The following is a 13,410-nucleotide window of genomic DNA, read 5'->3' as shown; positions in this document are numbered from 1 at the left end:
TAATAATTTATAAATAATTTTTAAAAATAGATAGACAAGTACAAAATAGTCAGCGTAATAATTAATTTCGCCATATTATGATTTGGAAAAAATAAATTTTGCCACTTTTCTACGATTAATATAGCTTACTGGAATAAATTAATAAACTCACAATTCAGAAAAAACGTGGCATAGTCTACTTTCGCTCTTAACGTTTCATTTAAGGAGAATGTAATTAAAAGTAAGTAGAGAAGTAAACAAGGGAACAATTTCTTTCAAAATGACTGTTCTAGCAGAGTTTTCTATTCACTTATACGTACATGGATTTCTAATAACTCGTTAAAAGCAATTGAGGAAAAATGATCAATTTTATTGAAAACTGAAAATGTTGAAAAAAATTTCAGTCGACCTAAATATGGTAAGTACTTTTAATAAGCTGTTGAGAATGTTCGCGAATTGGTTTTGTAAAAATTTTTGGAGCGAATAAAAGTACAAAAGGATACAAGACAATTTTGGATTTTATTCCATCAGAGAAAATTCAGCTAATTTTTATTCTTTTTTTATTTGGAATTATACTTTTCGAGGGAATTTTAATGAAGCTATATTCTGTAAAACTCACGCAATTTTTATATATATGCAAACGTATTTTAATCTCAGATATGTTTATAAACATTTGCAGCGTACTTATAATAAAATTAATTTTTTGTTTAAAGAACTTTGTTAAACATTTCCGTTGCAAGATTGTATAAATTCGTGACGATAATTGTATTTAACGTTCTATACTTAGGATATTCCTTTTAGCTAAGTCAAAGAACAGCTATCGCTTCTATTCCGACCACGATGTTAAACGTCGTTATCTTGATTACTCTGAATGGATAGCACACAGTAATATGATTTTGTCATAAAATCTCTGAAGAAGAGAAAGTTCTTTCCAAACTGCTTCTTATTACCTCGGCACTGTCTTGTATAATATCTCATTGCTAACAACTATAGAATAAATAAAACGAGTTTATACGCGAATTCCATTATTTCAGTAACAAAGCATTCGGAATATTTGATTAAAATTTCAATAAATAGAAGAACGTGAATATTTCATTAGAACCACTTCGCTTTTCCTACATGTTTGTGTAGGAGATTTAATAATATAATCTCAGAGGATGATCATGATAAACGTTTAATATCGTTGGAAACTTTTTCTGAAAGTAAAATATTAATAGAACTTTTAATAAAAGTTGGATCTGTTTCAAGTACGAGCGTTAAATAGAGGGACATAATTCTAGAATATCTTATTTTTATTCATCTATTAATCAGTATACTATATCTATTGATATGAAATGGTTAGAAGAAATGTAGTGGCACTCGGCAGTAAACTTTCTAACGGTTTCTGTCCCGTGGTGCGCTACACAAAGACGCTATTCTTCGGACAATATGACTGCTAGAAATTGAAATATTTCTATAATACATTTTCTACCTGGCGAAGGTTCATCAAATGAGCAAATAGTCCTTTTTTTAGCATTTCCTAAAGTTATTATCTATTATAGAAAGATACGTGAAATGTGGTTTTTCTCAGGTACGAAACTTCCCGTTAGCAACTTTCTCTCGAGGGCGGTTAGCATCTTTCCTCAACCGCCGACCTAGAGATCAACCAATTAAAAGCAACGTCCATTTCCCTCACTTTCCTAACGAAGATTTTCCTCGACGAATTCGGTGATCTCGTATCCTTAGTTTATAGTTTTCCTCTGCAGTCGAGTCTCGAGTCGTCAGTAGATAGTCTCCAGTCAGCAGTCGATAGTCCATAGTCGTTAGCCGAAAGTCTATAGTTGAGCAATCATCATCCGAATTTGAATCACTATCGTAACGTATCGCCTAGAAATCTAACTTATAACCGCGAAACGCAAACAGCTACTTGTTAATATATATATTGTTAACCATACTCGAATGATTCTTTAGCACTTATCACGATCTATCCACCTCAGAAACAATAAAATGAAAAAGACAAAATATCTAAATAACTGTATATTTTAAATAACTTCATTCGTTTCTTATTTTCCTATGTGAGATTTGAGAACAATGTTTGGTATACTGTAACTGTAACTGTCTAGTATACTACACAAGTTTGAATCGTTATTTTAGCATTTGCAACGAACATAAATACTAGTTAACAAACGCTTGAAATTTTGCAAAGGCGTGTTAGTATTTAGTATGATTGAGTCTATTCAGTTCGCAAGTTTGCAAGCATAAACTTGGTGGTTCTAAAGTTCAAAAGTTACGGAATTCAGAGCTGCAATAGAACGAGCTGCACGACGAGATGCGAGGTACGAATTTGCAAAATTTAAAAGGAGAATGTATTAAAAATTGTTTTTCTTCGTATCATTTCCTTTCATTTCATTTTATTAAATTAGCATTTCTCAATTAGGTGTGTCCAATATGAAAGATATTCAAATAAAGAAATAATCATGAAACATATTTCCTTGATTTACTATCTTACAAATATTCATTAATATTTTAATTACAAACTGTAGTATTGTATAATAAATTCGTAACAAGTGAATGGTAAAATCTTAAATCAATATTTTGCTACAAATATTACATTTTTGTTAAAAAATATGTACATTTGAATTATTTGATGAAATCATGTTACCGTGATATGTTCTTTTGAAAATGTCACATTTTTACTGTAGGTGTAATCCAATTAGTCAATGGAATTACATATCCTGTTGAGAATACATAATTAAATATATAATTAAATATTCTGTTGAAAATATTATTCCTACGCTCGTTATTAATGTATTACTCGATGAAATTAACTATGCAGTATAATGAGTCGAAATGTCGTGTTGAAAACGTCATAATTCTACCACAGATATGTAGCCTAATTACTTGAATTCAACTTACATGATAGATAATAGATCCTATTTGAGAGTATTCAACTGCAGAAAAATGTGGCCTAATTACTCAATGGAATTATATTTTACGATATGATATTTTATTTTGAAAATACTATACGTCTGTTTGTACAATGCAATTAAATCGTTATAAAATACACATATATAATAACAGCAGGTAATACTTGAAGTTAACGTATTAGATGCATAAAACCAGCGATTTATGTATAATTGTGCTTTACTTTCTGTTAGCGCTACTATGTAAAAATAATTGGTTTCGTTTTTCAAAATTGTTCTCTAAAACATATTATTTATTTACGTGTACCTATATTAAAAATACACGAAAATTATATAAATTTGAAATTCTCCGTATTATTATATTTGTCTCTTTCATGCTCGGTGTATTACCATAGTAAATCGTTATTAACCAACTAACCGACAAATATAATTGATGTTAATGAGACTTCGACCAATTAGCGATCTTGCATCTTCTTTATAAAAATATCAGAAAAAGTGTGTTTGTATTATTAACAATAAATTCTTTGTTCCCACAGCCTAAAAAAATTTGGCTTTCAGGTGGCTTGAAAAGAAACGTTAATTTCAGATGTAATTAATTTCGCTGGAATATACTTAAATTCCTTATCACTCTATAAAATTATTTTAACTATACAAGATTATAACTGAAGTTACAACATGCTTGGGAATTTATTCTTCTCATTACATATGCATTGCAGTTGAGATGAATGTATTTCTTTGACCCATTATTCTCTTATATTATTCTCTGGTGAACATTCGTCACGGGCGCACCGGATCGTTTTGGCAGAAATTCAGAGTTTCTTCGGTACGGTTTCATGGGCTGAGAAAAAATGGCTTACCTAGGACAAGCAGAATGCTGCCCGCTACGAGTAAAGCGAGTCTATGGTCGGTGGTCGTCGCACCTGGGGCAAGCTGGACTAGACCAACGACTAGCACCACTGCGCCTAACAATAGGCACACCACCACCGCGTGTAGTCCCGATATCTGTAAACGACAATGTCCTGGTTAAATCATTTGTCACGTCTAACGGTCATAGGAATCATCTGGTGGTGATTCCACGTGCAAGATGTAAATTATTCATCATCCTGCAAGTGTTTCTCTCGAATGATTCTCTGTTATAGGATAATTCTGATGATCTATGTTGCTTTTCACAATTAAAATGCTCTATGCGTTATTTCTTCTATATTTTAAGATATACTACGGCTCATACAGCGGATAACGAAAGCATTTAAACACTTACAGAAACTTCTTACGCATATATATTAATATATGCGTAATATAAAACACGTTATAACATATATTCAGTTTTTAAAATACATTACCTCTTGTACAGTGGCTTGCGAAAGTATTTGAACGTATATAGAAATTGTTTATAAACATGTTACGTACATATAACGTATAGTACAAACTATTTAAGAACTATGTTAGCAGAAACGAGTCCGAAAATGCATGTAGCAGTTGTTTCTTTCTTGCGATTATTTACTGCAAACGTACGATTCGTGGACATTACCAAAGTATTTGAACAATCAATTATTCATTATAGCAATGTCCATTCATTAATCATGTTGTATATTCTTGTTTTACTAAATGTACATTTGTAACAAGTGTATCGTAAGCTCTATGTACATCTTCGAATTAATTATGCATTTTGCTAACGCAATCATGATTTTACATTTTAATTCTTGTATTTGTTTCGTATTTTTGAGATATTTTAGTTGTGGTCATTTGTATTTGACTATGAGAATATGAACTTATATAGAGATATAAGCATAAGAAATTGTTAAACTAATGTAAAAATTGGAAAATTAGACGGATGACCGAAGTATGCAACGTTTCGTGACAAGTATAAAATATTCCTCTATTTCTAATCATTTAATTAATTCTATTAAAACAACAGCCTTTAATAATTTTAAATATTTTCAAGAATTTCAATAATTATTATTTCAAGAACATATTAAAATATTATATTTTTTAATATTATTATATATTATTTTTTTCTATTACAAGACTTTATTATATCAATATTTTAGTCGTAAATATTTAGGTGTATAACGTAATCGGTAAATTTTGCACAAGATTTTAATGGATAGTAGTAACTCTGTTGTTTCTTGAGCTTTCAATCCACTGTATTATGTAACTGACGTCGTGCATCTGGTAAGTCTATCAAAATCTATATATAATCTTTATCAAGGACTCTTTTAATTAATCTCTTAATCATACTTATATTGTCAATGCATACTATAATATTAATCTCAAAACGATTTTCGCTGTTCGATGTTTAATTTCTAATCTGTTAATCTTAATTCTGTTTTAACAAAACGTAGAACTCTTCTAAACCATAAAATCTATTTAGAACATTACTTAATCTACGCAGAGAGCAAACTGTTCAGTTCTATCGAGATTAAATGTATTTTTATTTTCAAAAAAATAAATACCAATTATCGATTTGCAGACATTTATGAAAAATTTATAAGCACAAAAATATATGCGTGTAATATCTAGAGAAAAATTCGTTTTATAACATTTAATGAATCATTCAAATTTCTCTTTAGATTCCATTTCTTTAAATATATTCAGAAATATTTGATTGGCCGTAAATATTACAGAGTCGATCATCTTGATTTCTAAGCAATTTCATTCAACATAAAAATTTCAGAAAATAGAATCGATCATTTTGATTCTTAAGTTTCAGTAATTCGAATGTTCTGCCAAGTCGATGAAGTACGTATTATAAGAAGATATGTAAATCTATAAATGGCACACAGGCACACATAAATTCTACACAGTGGAATAATTCAAGAGCACAGAAATCGAACGTTCGTATTGTCATAAAGTTTACCCATGATGCGTAGCGTATGGTCAGTTGAGATCAATAAATAGTCACGTTAGCGCGACGATATCCATCACTGTAATGTACGTACGTGCATATGTTCGTATGTTTGTACGTTAAGCGAAAAATTACCTTGCCACAGAGATACAACTCGGGTAAAGGTTCCAGGTGGTTGTTATGACCATGAGGACTGGGGGTAGGCGGTGAGCCTTGAGGCGGTGGCATCCATTGGCCCCCTAGGTAAAGCTGACTAGGACGTTTTAATCTTTTTTCCTGTCGTTTACGTTCGTGGCGAACTGCCACCGCAGGCATTGCACCGATCATCCTGCAAAATAGTCGGCGAACGTTAATGGTAATTAAAATATTATGTATGCAAGTAAGCTTTTCTTGAAATTTCGTAAATTTACCACTGTGTCTTTGTAACTCATAGATGAATTTTAAGAAAAGTTCGTTTCAATGATTTCAACTAGATTGTTAAGATTGCACGATAAGATTATGGACAGTGGCTAGGAAAAGTATTGATACATCGATGTATTTACTATAGCATTTGTAGTCTTAGGTTCTTAAACGTTGCATAATTTGAAAAATTTGATATTACGCGAATGAAATCATTATCAGATAGACACAAAAAACACGCTACACAGAATATGATAGACATCTTTTTGAAAAACGAAGATATGTGCTTATATTATATTGTAGTTGTAAAAAGTAAAATAGAGTTGTAGGTGTGAAAACATATTAAATTTATATATTTAAGAATTAACTGATAAACGATGGTATATGCTTATAATTAAATTAAGAACATTTATAAATTGTTGTAAAATATAATAATTTAAAATCTTGTAAAAGGAAATCCGGAAAAGTCTGCAATTATTAAAAACTAAACCATCGTATAAATCCTTTTCTCTTTGGGATGAATGATCATTCTTGACCACTGGTCACTTTCATGTTTTGTTATTATAATAAAATTATTCTTTTCATAAACTGACATTTAATATAGATTAACACAGTTCTAAATGAAAAAATAGTACCTTAAAAGTGTAAATTTATTTTTAGCTGGTAAAAAATATAAAAATTATAAAACTGATTATTGTAACAAATTGTAGGAGGGGTCAATTTACAATAAAAATTTCAAAGTAATTAAATTTGATCGTGTTATAATGGAAAAAACAATTTTCATGACATCAGTACATCAGAACGTTTTTGCATTGTCACCTTTCCACCAATCATCCGTAACCTTGTCAACGGATGATCGTCATGTATATAAGGAACATCCGACTCGCGCACGAGCTCATTTTCGCTTGAATTTTCGTAACGTGAAGATCGACAAGAAACCTTTGTTTACTTATTAATAATTTAATTTCGAATTTAAATATAACGTATAAACCACTAATCTACAACATTTAAGTTATAATTCGGTCCGAGTGACCCTTCGGTGGTGGACACCACTCGTTCCGTTGGCGCCTTGCCTTCGTAATTCTGTTCAGTGGTCCTCCCCCGAATCCCACTTATTCAGTTGGAGTGTGTTAAACTATAGGCCTATGTGCTGGATCCACGGCTTGATCACCAGTGGATCACTGGCATGCATCATCGGTCGGCGCTAGCGACCGCGACTCGTGATTTCGAACGGCGAAACAGAAATCGAGTTACGGTCAATCCTTGGGCTTTCCGCTGGACCTTGGGGTTATCTCGTATGCAGGGATAAATCGCAAAGGTTTGTTAACCATAAATAACTCATGGCCGGGTCTCTTGCGTAGTCACCTCCTCGTGGTGAGACCTGGTAATTGGCATCGTTTTTCAAAAATTAATCAGTTGATTAATCTTTGGAAAACGATACCAAGCTAAGAACTACGCACCAGTCCAGTTTGGGTCACCAAAAGCCGCGAAAAGAATTTTGGATGATCTAGACTGGACTGCAACGTGGGACACCGTTGGACGACGTTGGACGACGTGGGACGACGTTGGACGACGTGGGACGACGTTGGACGACGTGGGACACCGTTGGACACCGTTGGACACCGTTGGACACCGTTGGACACCGTTGGACATCGTTGGACACCGATGGACACCGTTGGACACCGTTGAACACCGTTGAACACCGTTGGACACCGTTGGACACCGTTGGACACCATTGGACACCGTTGGACACCGTTGGACATCGTTGGACACCGATGGACACCGTTGGACACCGTTGGACACCGTTGAACACCGTTGAACACCGTTGGACACCGTTGGACACCGTTGGACACCGTTGGACACCGTTGGACACCGTTGGACACCGTTGGACACCGTTGGACACCGTTGGACACCGTTGGACACCGTTGGACACCGTTGGACACCGTTGGACACCGTTGGACACCGTTGGACACCGTTGGACACCGTTGGACACCGTTGGACACCGTTGGACACCGTTGGACACCGTTGGACACCGTTGGACACCGTTGGACACCGTTGGACACCGTTGGACACCGTTGGACACCGTTGGACACCGTTGGACACCGTTGGACACCGTTGGACACCGTTGGACACCGTTGGACACCGTTGGACACCGATGAACACCGTTGGACACCGTTGGACACCGTTGGACACCGTTGGACACCGTTGGACACCGTTGGACACCGTTGGACATCGTTGGACATCGTTGGACATCGTTGGACATCGTTGGACACCGTTGGACATCGTTGGATATCGTTGGACACCGGGGGACACCGTAGAATGCGTGCGTTTTAGGCTTAATTAATCGTAAGATAGCTACCTATGTTAAGTGCATTGTGAGCTCATTCTGTACAACGATACTTATCCATCTTGGGACGAAAAAAGAAAAATCTCGTCTCTATCCCGTCGCTTACCACACTGGAGAAATTGTACTCGCGATTTGTCGGTTCGCGATCACTCAGTTCTTTCAAACTGTCGCGTGGCGTACTCGCTCGCGCGTATCCCGGGTGCGTGCGGGTCAACGTGCACTAGATAACTCTTTGGATTCGTAAGGACATCTCACTCTTGGTGACTGCTCGACGTTTGCATCGCGTCACGGGAGTTGTCGTCGCGCCGGTAATGATTATGATTCTCTTGGGGATTCAGTCGTCGATCTGCAATCCTGTCCGATTGGTACTTCGGTACTCGGTCAGGGACCTGCAATTTCACGTCCTCCGTAATCCTGCTCGGTCCCGTGAGGGTGGACCCCACTGTTCAGTTGAGGCCATGCCTTCGTAATCCTGTTCAGCGGCCCCTCTCCGGGTTCCACTTGTTCAGTTGGAGTGTGTTAAGTTGCCGGCCAATGCACTGGATCGACGGCTAGATCACCAGGGGATCACTAGCATCATCGGTCGGCGCCATCGACCGTGACTCGTGTAAGTTTCGAACGGCGAAACAGGAATCGAGTTATGGTCAATACTTGGGCTTTCCGCTAATCCTTCGGGTTATCCGGTGCACGGGGGTACGTCGCGTAAGTTTGTTAGTTCGTTCCTTAGCTTCATTTTCTTTCATTCGTTCCAAGTTAGATAAATGTGTCTTTGATACCGAATGCTGCCAATAGGGATGCCAATTATTGTACAATATTTGTACGGATCTATGTAATCGTTGTGTGGGAGATAGATGTCACGTTATGTATGTTTTGTTCTACGTTTGTAAAGATTCATGTAAGTGCTGCGTTGGAGATATGTGTTTCGCAGTTAGGGTACGAAACAACTATTTCTTTACGCAGGCCCATGGTCAAGTAGAGTCGTAACTCGACATTCTGCCAATGGGTTGAATGTCGAGATGGATGTATAAAGATAAATAACCCATGGGCGGGTCTCTTGCGTAGTCACCTCCGCGTGGTGAGACCTGGTAATTGGCATCGTTTTCCAAAAAATTAATCCGTTGATTAATCTTTGGAAAACGATGCCAAGCTAAGAACTACGCACCAGTCCGGTTTGGATCTCCAAGTGCCGCCAAAAGAATTTTGGATGATCCGGACTGGACTGCAACGTGGGACACCGTTGGACAACGTGGAACACCGTTAGTTCACCGTTAGTTTGCATCAGCAAAAGACACGAAGAGGATTTTGGATGGTCTAGACTTATTGTACAATGTAGTGATCGATGTAATCTGCATATTGAAGATAGCTGTTGCGAGGTGTGTATAGTTTGTATTATATGTTTGTTAAAATTCATGTGAGCGCTGCGTAGGAGATGGAACTATTTTTTTACGCAGACCGATGATCAAATAGAGTCAAAACTCGACATTCTTGCTGATAGCTTGAATGTCGAGATGGATGATAAATAACTCATGAGCGGGTCTCGTTCGTAATCACCTCCTCGTTGTAAGACCTAGTAATTGGTATCGTTATCCAAGAATTAATCTCTGCTTTGCTTAATACTTACATTGTTTCCATGTCAGTTAATTAATCTTTGAAAAATGGTATCAAGTTAAGAACTACGCTAACATTAAGTTAATAGTTATAAGTCAGGCTGGATCAACAATTCCTATGGGTGTACCGTGATACATCGTGGGGATACCATGGAATAACGTGGGGTATCGCAGATAATGCGTACGTTTCAGTTTTCATTAATTTTAAGATATATGTATTTACGGTATTCTTTAGTGCGTACTTCTTGTACTAAGTTATGTCTAATTTTTATATATCTATAGTTGTAACTAAATATTGGTTACTGACTTGGAACGAAAAGTTTATATCTCCTTTATCTAATCGTTTTAAATGTTAAAGTATGAAATTTTACAAGTGGTTCAACAAAGTGTTCATAGCTTTGTATTTTAAATTTTGCTCCAAGTTTGAGTCTTTGAGATGAAAGGCTGTCAGTAGTAATCTAATGTACTTTAATATAAGTAGATTCTAGTTCTAAGACCTAGTTTATGTTAATTTTTAGCCTCATTCTTTGCACGGCCAGGTATGGTGATAGACAAAAAGAGGCTTATCCTTTGTTCTGGATCTTAGATTTTAAACTTACATTTAAGTTTAAATCTAATTAATTTTAGGTTTATCTTTCAAGTCGTTCTTCTTTATTTTTTCAACCGTTTTTTAAAGTCCTAGTTCTATATTGCGTTCTTTCTTTCCAGCATTATTGTCAAGTTCTAATCTTAAACCGCATCGTTTGTTCTATGTCTTAGTTTTAATATATTTTTGAAAGTCGATGTCTTTGATTGATATATTTATTCACGGAAATAAGATATTGATGATCTTTTTGCCCTTTTCGTTGATCTTTTTACAGCATTTTATTATTTTCATGGTGTGTAATGTTTTCTGAAGTACCGTAGGAGTATAGAATTTTAAACTTCATTCTGGTTACAGGATATCTCGTTCTATATTTTATTTATAATTTCATACAAGACTTTAGTTTTAATTCAGAACAGTACTATACTCAATCGATAACATCGCATGTGACACGAAAATGGTAGGGGGATCAGGTGATCCCCAAAAACGGGACACGAAAAAGCATTTCATGTCTATTATCCACCTGGTCTGTGGTAAAACTTTGTTACGATGTAACGAAATAGCATATATAATTCACTGAAAAAGTCCTATTACGTTATGTTTTATAAGAAAAATATATGAAATTGTTGCAATGACAATTGTGCATATTCTATCTTATTGTATGTTTCCCTTCAGCGTGAATCGCATCGTTATAACTAACATAATTGTTGTGTAAGTTGGTAACAAGGTGAGGTAAAACTGGGGGCTGGAATACATATATTACTCATACGTACATTATAATAAACAACTGAGCTGACAGCTTTAAATAAAAATTTCTCTTTTTTAAATATGAAATTCTATAACACATTAATGGTGATGTTAAAGTTATTGGTTCATTGAATGAAAAATAAGATTGCTTACATATTTAACATTTATAACAAACTCTTTTTATTTACTAATGCTTTGTAATTTTTTATTAGATGAAGTTCTCTCTCTTTATAGACGCTATATTAATCTTATCTAAAGATTTTAATCCTTAGTTTATGGATTTTTTAGAACGTTGATAAAACAAAGACAATAAAGAGGCAAAAATTGAGAAACATCATCGTTAAGGACATTTTTTTTCATTTTTATTACGTCTGTAGATTATCCTGTATTAGCCTTGAGTGATGTTTTTCTATTCTTCTATCTTTCTTTATATTGTGAATTTTCGACTATGAAACTAGTAGTTTCAATTGGTGGATAAAATATTTGCTATACACGTATAACTAGTAAGAGGAAGTCAATTTGACCTCGTTCAAGTAAGTAGGTAAGATATAGTCTTTATTTAACCCAACGGCATGACTATGTTTATTTTAATTCTACGCAGGTTTATTTTGAAATTCCAGTATTCGACAAATATACGGTATTTGATTCTACTATTAAACGCTATATTTATAGAAACGTCTTAAGAACACACGTGTAGGAATTAGGAATACATAAAAGTATATTCGCACCAAAACCAAAAAGCCATGATCGTTTAAAAGTTAATTATACATAAGTCAAATATTTCAAATAAATTATTATATTATAAGCATACTACATTTCACGGTAACAAGTATAAAATATATATTCTGTTTTTAATCATTCGATTCGTTTTATCGACTAACGTTGATGTTAAATATTTTCAAGAAAATCAAGAATTATTATTAAAATATTTTCAAGAATTATTATTTCAAGGATATATCAAAATATAATTCGAGAAGATTATTACGCAAAAATGAAACACGTCCTGCTAGGAAATTCTAGGCTGAACGCTACGACTCACTTACCATGTTTTTTTCAAGTGCAAAAACACCTGATGCGTGTCGATGAATCTGTTTGCCCCAATTCCCGAAGTTTACACAAGATTTTACCGTTTATCTCTGATATACGACGCATAAAAATGCTATATCATATTTCAAGAGAATAAGTGATGATAACAGGAGGGATTACTTTACATCTACTCTAGGTGTGCCTGATAATCTGATAGCTCTATCTTTCGCTATACGATATCAACGGTAAATCACTTTCCCTTTTTCTTTATACATTATACTAAACAGTAAAAAATTAGACTAAATGAAATTTAAACGCGACTCGTATATTATATAATATATTCTTGAGTATTTAGTTCTAAAATTGTAGCACATGGTTAATATATTAGAATAACGAAGGTGGATTTGTTTAAATACTTTATATCTTCGTTTAGACCATTTCGAGTTATTTTTTAAAATATCATATGTATTTTTATTTCTATATACAATTGCAAATTACTTGCTCGATTGCTGTTGTATCTCTGTCGTATATTCCTACTATATGCTCATGTGCATCATATTTCCCTTTAAAAATTATATACTATATTTTGTGTTAATAATTTTCCACATTTTATTGATGCTTCTTAGAATTTACTCAATGACATATTTATAAGAAATCATTTAAATATTCAGGTATATGGTGTTGAAGCTGAAATTTCAGCAACAGCACCATTGGTTCCATTTTCTGGTAATACGAACATGGTAGCCAGTATAATAACACATAAGTAGTCGAACATACTAAACTCAACAGTAAGACAAAATTCGCCGCTGACATTCTGCCTGTTAATCGTATATCTCTCAAATGTGATTAAATGATCTTGTATCATAAGAAGTATTATGAAGAAAATCATGTTAAAACAGTAAAATTATATTGATAAGATTTGTTGATATATGATAGTTAATTGAGCAAGGAAAAATGATACAAGTGATAATTTC

The 13,410-nt window shown here is 34.3% G+C and overlaps 1 protein-coding gene across 1 annotated transcript in view; it reads right to left on the bottom strand.

Annotated features, from left to right (window-relative positions):
- Positions 1–13,410, bottom strand: part of LOC100648363 — a 101,732-nt gene that overhangs the window by 13,946 nt on the left and 74,376 nt on the right. The window contains exons 2-3 of the mRNA XM_003396792.4: positions 5,863–6,055; positions 3,740–3,884 (exon numbers count right to left, since the gene is read on the bottom strand). Coding sequence (XP_003396840.2) covers positions 3,740–3,884; positions 5,863–6,054 — 337 coding nt within the window. The 5' untranslated portion in view covers position 6,055. The remainder of the gene's footprint in view (positions 1–3,739; positions 3,885–5,862; positions 6,056–13,410) is intronic.

The sequence above is a fragment of the Bombus terrestris genome, chromosome 7, assembly GCF_910591885.1.
Source record: "Bombus terrestris chromosome 7, iyBomTerr1.2, whole genome shotgun sequence".
Classification (NCBI taxonomy): domain Eukaryota; kingdom Metazoa; phylum Arthropoda; class Insecta; order Hymenoptera; family Apidae; genus Bombus; species Bombus terrestris.
Note: the sequence above shows the minus strand (reverse complement) of the source record. Positions and strands in the feature narration are given on the sequence as shown.